Source organism: Gymnodraco acuticeps, unplaced genomic scaffold (assembly GCF_902827175.1).
Source record: "Gymnodraco acuticeps unplaced genomic scaffold, fGymAcu1.1, whole genome shotgun sequence".
NCBI classification, from domain to species: domain Eukaryota; kingdom Metazoa; phylum Chordata; class Actinopteri; order Perciformes; family Bathydraconidae; genus Gymnodraco; species Gymnodraco acuticeps.
Genome location: NW_022990206.1, coordinates 33249 through 44458, shown reverse-complemented (window position 1 = coordinate 44458; position 11210 = coordinate 33249). Strand labels below are relative to the sequence as shown.

Below are 11210 nucleotides of genomic sequence, written 5' to 3'. Positions count from 1 at the left end.
GAACATGAAATCAATGCCAATAAATGGCTTTAATAATAACTAAATTAGTGACCAGGAGTGACTCGATGTTAGTGTGACATGACAGTTTATCTCCTGAGACGGAACAAATAATGTGGGATGAATTGAAAAAATCCAAAGTAAAAATCTGATGCAGATCTATTCACTGTAAAACGAATATACTCAAGTCTGTAATTCCTGTCAAAGCTGGCTCAACTAAATATTAGCCAAAAAGATGAGTAACTCTAAATTAAATATACATTGTTTCAGAATTGTACTTCATTTTAATTTATTATGGATTTTATAATATATTATATATTAGGGAACAAACAAACATTAAACACAATTGATTTGAATCAATAAATCATGAACAAACTCCTGAATGTCACTGGAGATTACTTTTGTCTAAAAAAAAAAACACACACACAGAAATGATCAGATTATTGTTTTACTCAAAATTGCATTGCTTCCCCTCCAAAAACAGCTTCTTCTTTTAAAAATATAAAATAATGTGGCAGAATTAAAATATCTAATTAAAAGGGTACAAAAAGCATCATCTCCATTCAGATCTTCTGTTAAGTCTGATTTAACTTTCCAATTTCATAAATGTTATTATATGCCTCTTTCAAAGTTATGCTTCTATCTGTGATACTCTACAGTTGTGTTAGAACTTGGACTCCTACATATCTTAGTTTCATTTGACAAAATGTTATCTATTGATAGGTTAAAGTAAATATAACATACAGCTGTGCAAAATGTGTATTTCAAACCAAAAACAAAGCTTAAGAGATGCCAGCACTGTTCTGAAAAAAATTAAAATAAAGGAAATTAAGAAACTAAAATATAATGTGTACCCAAGAAAATCTTTATATATTAGCTTTGTTTATGTTCCCCTCCACCCTTGACACAAGAGGTGATACAGAAAATAAAACAGCACAGCTGGGAGCAAGCACAATAGATTGTGTTTAGTTCTCTGGCAAATCTCGATTGGTCATATATTTTTCCAAGTATATACAGCTAGACCCATTTTATGTTGTATACAGGTATAACATATAATGCACACACTGCCCTTCAATCTTCTGCATCCTTCAATATAAATATTCATGGGGTGTGGATGGAGACAACCAACAGTGTTACCCAACAATGAATGATACAAAGGGACCCAACTGGCTCTTTCTCCTCTGTGATAACTGTGGAGTAGATTCCGGATGCCCATCATGTCTGTAGTGCACACACATTATCAAGGAAGCGGTTATGTACCCAGTCACCAGAAGGGGGCAGCACTAGCTAGTCTTTCCCTTGGGGTCAACAGGGCCAATGGGGTTTCATGGCCATGTAATCCAAGAGATGTCCCACAACAGGGATTAGCACATGGCCACAGTGTTGAGTCCATCCGCAGCCTGCACCCGTCTGTGTCCTTTCCAGTCCATTCAGACTCTATCATTTCAAGAAGACAATGTAGAAGGCCATGGTCAAACAGGAAATAGCCACAGCAATATGCAGCCGCGTCCCGATTATCGCAGCTGGGAAGAGAGATGGAGGAAAATTACATGTAAACTTTGAACATACAGAACCAGTAGAATATAGTTTACCATGAGAACATGTAGAACTCTTGGATGAGGCGTTATCATAAGTGAGGTGAGTGTTGTAGACAAAGACAAGAGTTTAACATTACACTGCCGTCTGGAAATATTTGGGCAGTGACACATCCTCTGTTGTTTTGACTACATACGATAGAACAATACATTTAAAATTAAACTCTGATTACGATTTTTTCTGACATTGAGATTAAAGGGCTTTTACCTCTACATATATATATATCTGTAGTACTGTAGCGGACATTTTGTTAACATGCATCTCCTATTACTCTTTTGAGCTACTCTATCAATCCCTGATGTACTGTACAGAGGACATCCTGGTCTTTCCAGTGATATCATGTCATTGGTTAAAATTGCATGCTGGGAAGTTCCTCTTTCTTTTCATCCAAAATGGCTGGCATACCAAAAACAAAATGTTATAGAAGCAGGAGGAGAAGTCAAATATTGTTGAATAATTGTAATTTTTACCATGAAAATCATATATGTTCTTGTTTATTAACATGTGAGGAACTATATAATTAGTTCTGAAAGCAATTAAATAATTCAAGTTTTCAAATAACAGCTCTTTTATAAATGTCCATTCTAGTGGACGTCAGGACCATCTTCATGGACTTTATGACTCAATATTGTTGCAGGAGACGGAACTGAAGCAGACATTTTCTGTACCAGATAGTTAAGGGAGATTCAGATGTTGAGCTCTCAGATGATGAGAGAGGTGAGGCTTTCACACCTGGGATAGAAGAGGGTCAAGAAGAAGGGGGGGAAAGATGCAGGAGGCTCCATGAGCGCACAGATACAGATAGAGAGCCAGATAGGGACGAGCTGGAAAGACATGGCCCTCTGTGGGCCAAGAGTAGCACGTATGTCTTATTGTTGTTTTTATTTTAAGTGGAGCCATGACAAATGAGAATTGCCTCTGGAATGCAAGCTTTGTTTCTATGAGCAGGTCAAATGGAGACCACATCCATAAAACTAGTCAAGATGACCCTACAGCCCGTGCCGACTGGGGTCAATGAGGTACTTTTCCAGTACATTGACTACAGGTCTTTGAAGATCTGGAAAGATTCACCAAAAACCAAACTAGTTTTTTAGTGACCAAATAAACAGCAATGTTCAGATCAATTGCTTATTTATGTTTTAAATAAAGGTGAATGTATTAATATCACTCTATAACCATAATATGTTACATAGTCTATCTATTAATTTTGGCTGTCTTTTCAAACTAAAATAGTCCCGACGTCCTCTACAGTGGACATACTGTAACTAGGGCTGTCAAACGATTACATTTTTTAAATCAGATTAATCACAGCTTAAAAATTAATTAATCATGATTAATCACCATTCGAACTATGTCCAAAATATGCCATTTCTTTATGTATATTGTTGTGGGAATGGAAAGATAAATGAAAGAAGGCGGATATATCCATTTAAAATACAGTATGTTTATTATAACATTGTTCTGTGTGTCAAAATGAAAGACAACCCACACACCTATCAATCATCAAACTGTGGGGTCTTATTTCATTACGTGTTGATTTCTATCAACACGTATCGTAGGCCTATATAGAGATGCATTACCGCAAAAGTATTCTCCGTCAGGACTTCCTGCAACAACACCACGCCGTTATCTTGATTCTGATTGGCCAGAAGACATTATCAAATATGTTCTATTGAGAAGACGATCACTACATGACAAAAGTTTTAAAAACCGTTTCTGGTCTTCGGTATTTCCAGACAAGTGGCTACTGAAATCAATCATACTAACTGCTGTCTGTGCAATTTACTCGGCGCGAGTTGGCGGACTTTATTTTGCTTACTTTAACATAATTTTTCATGGTGGGGCTAAGCCATTTCTTGGTATGGCTGAAGCCTACCCCAGGGCTGCCACTGGTGGGATGTATTGGGCGGGCCATTCTGCACATGCGTTAAATGCGTTAAATATTTTTAACGCAGTTAATTCAAAAAATTAATTACCGCCGTTAACGCGATAATTTTGACAGCATTAACTGTAACATTTAAAAATTAAATTAAATTCAAAAAGTCTAAATTGCAAGATGTTTTTTTAACCCTAAATAGGTAGGACATCACAAAAAAAAGGAAATTGGAAGACACTTGTTTTCCTCGGGTCCCAGGAGGATAGGGCTTTACACAGTGCATTCAAACTCTTAAAATAGATGCATGGTTTCCCACACATTGGGCGGGCCGCCCAGGTATATTAACGGCCGCCCAAGTATATTTCGCGACCCATTTAGTTTTTTTTTTTTTATACTTTTTTTTTTTTTTATTCGTCCGTGACCACGACGCCATCTGCGATCGATTAACTTGTGGAGAATGATCCCTCGCTCTACGCCTCCTGTACCCAGCCCCGGACTGGCCATCGGGAGGACCGGGGAGTTTCCCGATGGCCTGGCCTGTTAAGTGGCCTGCCTCACACAGGGTGACTGGCTGTCTACATGATGTGGTCTGCCTCACACAGGGTGACTGGCTGTCTACATGATGTGGCCTGCCGACATGGCCACTGTCATACAGATCATAAATCAAAACCCTTGATTGGTCTCTGTGTGTCATTCAAGCTCGGGATAACCTCAGCTCAGGTGAGGTAAAGGACGGTTAAGATAGTTAACTTAGTCTAAGTTCTCAGTGGGTCTCAAACGGTTTGGTCACCATTTATGTAAACATTTGAGGGTGTCAGTGTTTTTTCATATTGGATATGTTATTGGTTATGGCCCTGATTTTATGATTATTGAAATGTATACAGTTCTGCTTCATATAGGTGTTCCCATATATCTAATCTCTTTATTTTCCCCTCAAAATGCACCAGATTGATGCATTTAACTCCAACATTTAAAAAAAAATCTTACCGGGGGAACCTGCCGCCGCACCCCCCTAGAGGATTTGAGGTCCACCCCCACTTAAAATCACATGGATAGGTTCCTAAATACATTTACCATTTAAAAAAACAAATAGTAACCCATGTCCATATGTTTATTTGTGGGTAGTAGATTTAAACTATAGGGCTATCACTATGGACCCTGCCTGTACCTGTTCGCTCTGCCATCGTGTGAAGGGTCTGCTAACAAGCGACCAACAGAAAGATTAATGTTAATGTTGTTGCACGTCACCTCAACCCCCTCACCTCAAGTTTGTGCACAGATGGAAGGCTGACAGGCAGGTAGGCCATCCAGTTATTTTAGCCGGGCCGGCTAAAATGATTTTTTTTACAGTACTACGGCTTCCACAGATGATATTTTTTAATGGATATTTTGTCAAAGCACTTAAGATATTCATTGCTATCGGGATGTTAAGAGCATTCCATGGAATATAACAAAAAGTGTATCTCGAGCCGGTTTCTCAAACTTACCTACCCCACCTTTAAGTTAAAGAATTACCTCTCAAGTGTTAGGTGTTACGAGAAGGAGATTTTGTGTAAAAAGCACAGGTATGTATTGAATCAGAAAATGTGAATTCAATATATCTACCTTTGTAGAAGACGCCCCAAACTCCTTTCTTCTCTGACAGCAGCCAGTTGTTGATGCGAGGCACCTTTTTGAGGTATGCACAAGTGCAGATGAGCATCAGCCCAAACACCAGGATACCATCGAGGGAGTACACTATGAAAGAAGGGGAAGGTAATATCAATCAATCCATTTAATTATATATATGGTCTTACCTGCCAGTTAGCTGAAAGCATTAGCTATTCAATTATTAATTCACACAGTACAGAACTAAATCTGATCGTTTGTTAATCTTAAACCGACTATAGAAATAGTCGCAAATTAATTTAATAGTTGAATGATAAATAACTTTTTTAAATAATAAAAACAGTAACATTATAAACCCTGTATGGATATTGATTTTCCCGTTACAGCAGTTGCTTGCTTGCAAATGCAGCAACAATGTCGTGTAACCACATTAGAGGTGGACGAGAACAAAAAAAAAGTGGATTTTTCAAACACGGTAACATGTTTTCTTGCAATGTACGATTATTGTTGTGGTCCAGCTATCAGGACCTTATCATGATCAACCAAACCCATCCGTTAATCAAAGCTAGTTGGCAAGAAGACTTGTAGCCTGACACAAAATACAGTGTTCCCAATATAAGATGTATTTGGACCATAGCTTTTCATCTTGGATTGCAATGCAGCGCATTGGATCTGTTATTGTCATAAACATGTGTATATTCTGTACATAATAACTGTGTTGCTGCCCAGGGCCACGTCTACAGATAACCTAGCTTCTGAGTTAGCATTCCGTCCAAGAAGTAGCTAGCATAACTTATTCGCTAGTTCCACACCGTAAACCTACCATTTGTCATGTTGGCAGTTTGGTCGTTGATGGTTTATTATGACTGTTTCTTCATTCAAATTAGCAATCCATCATGTAATGTAAATTGGAGAAATAATGCAGTCCACTTCGCTTCGCAGTCACTCGGTTGACATTTCCGGTTACAGTGGCTTCTTCTTCTTGTTTTTTGATTGTTGTTGTGGAGCTAGTATTACTGCCATCTATTGAAATTCATGAGTTATAGCTCCCTGAGCCACAACCTGGCATTGAAATATTTGAATCATTCACTTTATTACATACAACAAAACGCTCATCTTTAGTTTCAGTCATTTCATTTGATGTGTGTGCTCAAATCATGGCAAAATGCATCTTCATTTATACAGTAGCCTATGGTTCAGTGTGAAAATAGTATTTACCTCAGTCTCAGACAGACAAGAAGCTTCTGGATCAGTGTATCTGCATTGCCTGAAAGTGACCACACCACTTGTTGTGTCCTTATTATTGGCTCCATACAAAAACATTAAGCATCAAACCTATACAATTCAAGTTTCAATAAATATCCAACAGTTTGCATATGTGTTGCCTATGAACATGTCCTAACCTTGGCCTTCTGCTCATATTAACTGAATATTTATGTTTTTTCATTGCACTTTTATATAGACCAACATACATATTTAGTTTCACTTGTTCAAGACTGCACATATAGCATTTTAAGCATCACTGCTATTTTTGGAATATCCTCTTAGCATTATCATCTGCACAAACGTAATCCCTTCATCTCTCTTTCATGTGTTGTTGCCGGGCTAATTTAGGAGCATTCAAATAACTTTTACGTTGCATTATCCTAATACCTGGATTACATTCTCCTAATCCCTGCATGTATTGTTTCAAAGGAGACCAACGTTTCTCTCGTGGAGGGAATAGGCTGGAAGAAAGTGTCTTCAGGTTATTTCATTTTGTTATATTTATTTAAAAAATGTAATCAAGTTCTATTGGTAGCCATGCTCACTTTGTAAAGAATCTATAAACGTGTATACATTTCTCTCTGTGACAGATCTTTTCAAGAATATAAAAGAAGAGAAAAGACAAGAGACAGTTTAAAATGTTTAATTAAACATCCAGGGAGGCCGGCCATGTACGTAAAAACAAACACTTAAACTTAGATTGTATTGAATCTGAATCTGCTTGTGACAACTGTGAGAAATGATGAATTGTTCACAAAGACAAACAAGCCGACATGAAAAAAAGAGCGTGGACATATCTCTTTTTGCAGTATACCTCAACTGTAGGGACTCCAATATATCATACCCTTTATTCAATCGCTGTATACATGTAATACATTGCTACTGGCATCGCAGGGTAGGCTCAGGTTAGAGAGCTTAACATCAGACAAGAAGAACAAGTTATCATTGAGTAATGATTTATGGACTTAAGCATGATGTTTATGATCTGAATCTGTGGTGCGCTGCTAACAAACATTCACATTAACTTGATTTCTCTGCACAGTAAATGTACTGATCGTAACTTTTTAAAGTGTGACTGTTGCCTTGTAGAAGTAAAGATCATCACATAGGCTCCAGTGTAGGGAATATGAATGCCTGCTGAATAAAACACATTATTTGCACCTCAACCTCCTCCTCATACCGTTGATCGTAATCAATAGTTTCCATTTAAAAAGTGAACATTTCTTGTCAAATAATTCTGTGAATACATGATCCCCCCCCCCCCCCTAACATTTTATAAATACGAATTCCGCTCAAAAGCAGCAACCCCCACTACAACTGTGCTTTTGAAGTCAGCACCAGTGTTGGCTGCAGAATAAATTAACAATAAATAAAACACACAAGAACATGTAGACATCATGGCAGGGTAAGATTCTCTCGTCTGCGTTTCCCTGTACTATCTACTACACTGGAATTACTTTAAAACATATCTCATAGTGTTGGAAAAGTTTGAACAACAAGTACAGCAGGAGAAGCAAAGACAGAGGAGAGAAATAGGCAACCAACGTGGAAAACAGGCGGTAAGGAAAGCTCTGACATAAGCATGGGTCCAAAAAACAAGGCCAAAAAAAAGGAGCAATCTTGTAGAAAAGGACAAAAGGCTGAAGTTGGCTTCCTGTTTGAGAGTTATGGGGTTACATTTTTCAGCCAATTCCCCATTGTGACATTACTGAAAGTTGTGAAACTTGGGGTATACGTCATGCTAAAAGCTTTAACGGTTATTATAAACCATGTTCTATTGGCGAAGACAGTACAAAACAGCAAAAAGTGGGATTGTATTAGCTGCTCTCCATCTGTATTATATTTTAAATCAGAAGGAGATACAAAAATAAATTCTAGACTTGATTAATAGAGACTGTTTCAAGCCACTTTTCAAATGAGTACAACCTTTTTTTCATCAAACATGGACTAGAATCTAGATCAACATGGAGACTTGGAAATGTCATTGCTTTTGCTACAAAGAATAGTTTCGAAAACACTCTTAAATGTGTCAAACCTGTTCTTAATGAACATGAAATCTCTCAAAACTGTTTAAAACATTACCCAAATTGATTTTACCACTATAAATCAGCAATGAAATTGCCTTTTACATTTCTTGCAATTGGTATAATGGTACTCAAAATCTATGTGTGTTCTATCCACAATAAGACATTCACTATGTTTTTTGGAACCCGTTACATAACTTTAAACAGAGAATTGGTTGAAAAATATGATTCATTTTCTTTTTTGAATATTCAAATGAGAAGCCAACTTCAGGACCTTGAAAAAAAGCACAAAAATTAAGGAATGCCATCCTTCCTCTGGCAGCACTGTGAGGGTGGCACACTCCAGTCATACACATAGGACAGTCGGAGTTTGACTTCCTCCTTGCAGAGCTTGCCGTCACGCTGCAGAGTCTGGTGTTTTTCCAACATGTCCTCCAAGCTCTGCTTATGTGTCACCAAGTATTTGTTGTTGCAACCACGCGATTTATACTCTGTGTCAAAGCGTGGGTCATGCGTCCGCCGAACATCCACTGGTGCCAGCCAGGCGCCGAGGGACACATCCTCACTCTGCCACGTCTTAAAGTAGCCCCCGTTAAGGTGCACAAAACGTACCAGGTCCGCCGACAGGATGTAGCCCCCACCCAGTGCGTAGGGCAGGTAGTAGTCACACAGCTCCCAAAAGCTTTCCCGCCACTTTCCAGCAGTTTTCACTCGCCCTCTCCCCGAGAAGAAGCCCCAATATAACCTGTTGGGCTCCTTCCCCTTCAGCTCCTCCTTAAGGATGTCCAAGCGAGCAAATGTGTCATCATCTGCTTTGAGAACAAACTTGAACTCCACATTCTGGTCCAGCCACGAGTACATGTGCAGCAGCTTGAGTGTTAAGTTCTCATAAGAATCTCGCAATTCAGGCAGCAGGAGCAAGTCTTTGTGCCGCCCTTGCTCTGTGTTAAGGTTCTGAAGGTCCTCGCTGGGAAGACCCTGAGTTCCCACCACAAACCTGGCCAGAACGTCAGAGTCCCGCTTGGCCAGCCAGGTGCTGCGGATGATGCTCCTCCGCTCTGTGTACTTAGGTCCGGTCGTGATGAGGACCACGAGGAACGCTGACAAGTGTTTGGATGTGGAAGTGGGGTCATAATGCTCTGGACGGGATTGTAAAGAATTGGCACGAGGGGCCAGGCCTGGAGGATCCTGGTGTCCCTGTGTGAGGGTTTCTGAGGTACATTTGGCCAAGAAGACCAGCACTACTGCAAAGCTGCACACAGTGCCGATGACCAAGGCTGTCTTGTGGCGGCACAGTAGACGTATCAGGTTCATGGTGCTGAATCAGGGGTAGAGAAACACACAAATAAATAAGCGTTAATGTAATTCAAAATATCAGTTAATCACAACCCCCAACGTTTTTGCAAGCGCAATCAACAACTTGTATTAGTAGGCTGAAAGGGTAAATCACTGTGTTTTAACGTGTTTCACAATTCAAATATGTCTGAATGATATGCAGTTATTTATCACACAGCACTAAAACATTTGCCTCAGCTCATTTTGACGGCAGTGCAGACAGACACCACAGATGTAAACAAACATTTATTAAAATATATGTTATCTAATGTTATAGTAACAAAAGGCATTAAATACATCATTGCACCTTCAATTCCTGTGTTATAAAATGTGGTATATGTTTCAATTTTTGCATTTCGTAAACCTCAGCTGCATCCGTCTGACTGACAAGCTTACCGTTAGTAGTTGAACTCTACGCTGCATACACATGTTACAGTAATGTTATAAGCAGTAACACATTAAACAGGAAGTGTTAGTTACCTTAGCTCTTTCAGAAGTACCTGTCCCGTGAACGATAGAGCCGCAGCGACCCACAGATGGTCGTTTTTGCAAGGCTAACGTTAGCTACCGAGATAAGACCCTCTGCGCACTTTCCGAGCTCACTCCATTGAATGCAAACACACACAGGCTGCTCATATTGGGCTAACCCGGTGAAAGCAAACTAAAAAGAGTTTAGAGCCGTCGGTGAGACAGGTTACAACAAGCAGCTTAAATATTTCGCTGGCTGCGTTGAGTCCAGGTTGAGTCACGTATCGATGTATTCATTTTTTTCTCTGTTTTAATTTGTGTGGCAGTGACGAAGAGGAAACGGAAGTTAAGTCCCCTGTCAGAGGGGAATTATAATAACACAAAATAAACTCTCATATGGGATTTTTGTCTTGTTTTATTTAGATAATTGTTGTTTTGTTAATATAATGAATTAAATATAACCTAAGAGAAAATGATCTAACTCTAATACTATCTTTTTACATATTTGCCAAGAACGATATGAACATTTTAATTACATATTTTAAAAAAAATAAGACGATTGACCATGTCATGCACAATCTGAAAATAATTAGTCTAAAGGGAACATTTAGCAAAATAAAGGGTGAGCAGTGTGAGGACAGCTGCTTACTGGAGCATGCGCAGTGTTTCCAGTGCTGCAGCGTCAAGTTAGAGCCAAAAGTAAACCGGATGCTATATATAGGTAGCTTAAAAAATAAAAGCACATTCAAATTGACATGTTTTTAAGATAATCATAATAACCCTGCCAAGTTGCTTGATATGTTTGGTCTTCTTTGTGCGGAAGATATATTCACAACAAAACAAGCATCATATATTTGAATTAACATATCTAAATGCACAATGGTAATGATGTATGTATGGTTATTTTCAAATACAATTCATTGTGTTCTTGTATGATGGGTTAGGCCTGTGATTCTAGATCTTAAATAACTCATAAATCATTAATTTACAAGCGTGTATAATTGTTTTTCTTCCAGCTATGTAAGGTAAAAAAAGGTAAA

At 38.7% G+C, this 11210-nt stretch overlaps 2 protein-coding genes across 2 annotated transcripts; both read right to left on the bottom strand.

The window, feature by feature from the left end:
• Positions 1–429: 429 nt before the first annotated feature.
• On the bottom strand, positions 430–6053 carry tmem167b (transmembrane protein 167B). Its single transcript, XM_034218266.1, has 3 exons — positions 5901–6053; positions 5075–5206; positions 430–1520 (listed from the first exon to the last, which is right to left on the bottom strand). Exons 1-3 carry the CDS (start codon positions 5908–5910, stop codon positions 1438–1440), a joined length of 225 nt encoding a protein of 74 aa, XP_034074157.1. The 5' UTR covers positions 5911–6053; the 3' UTR covers positions 430–1437.
• A 917-nt stretch (positions 6054–6970) lies between these two features.
• On the bottom strand, positions 6971–10498 carry b3galt6 (UDP-Gal:betaGal beta 1,3-galactosyltransferase polypeptide 6). The gene is made up of 2 exons (XM_034218316.1): positions 10183–10498; positions 6971–9685 (listed from the first exon to the last, which is right to left on the bottom strand). The coding sequence occupies exon 2, from the start codon at positions 9679–9681 to the stop codon at positions 8662–8664; it is 1020 nt and encodes a 339-aa protein (XP_034074207.1). The 5' UTR covers positions 9682–9685; positions 10183–10498; the 3' UTR covers positions 6971–8661.
• Positions 10499–11210: the final 712 nt, after the last annotated feature.

Excerpts from the sequence above, each read along its gene's own strand:
- tmem167b (XM_034218266.1), bottom strand. Across the intron at positions 1,521-5,074 it reads TTGGGGCGTCTTCTACAAAG|CTGCGATAATCGGGACGCGG; the intron begins GTAGATATATTG and ends CTCTCTTCCCAG.
- b3galt6 (XM_034218316.1), bottom strand. The coding sequence starts at position 9,681 with ATGAACCTGATACGTCTACTGTGCCGCCACAAGACAGCCTTGGTCATC.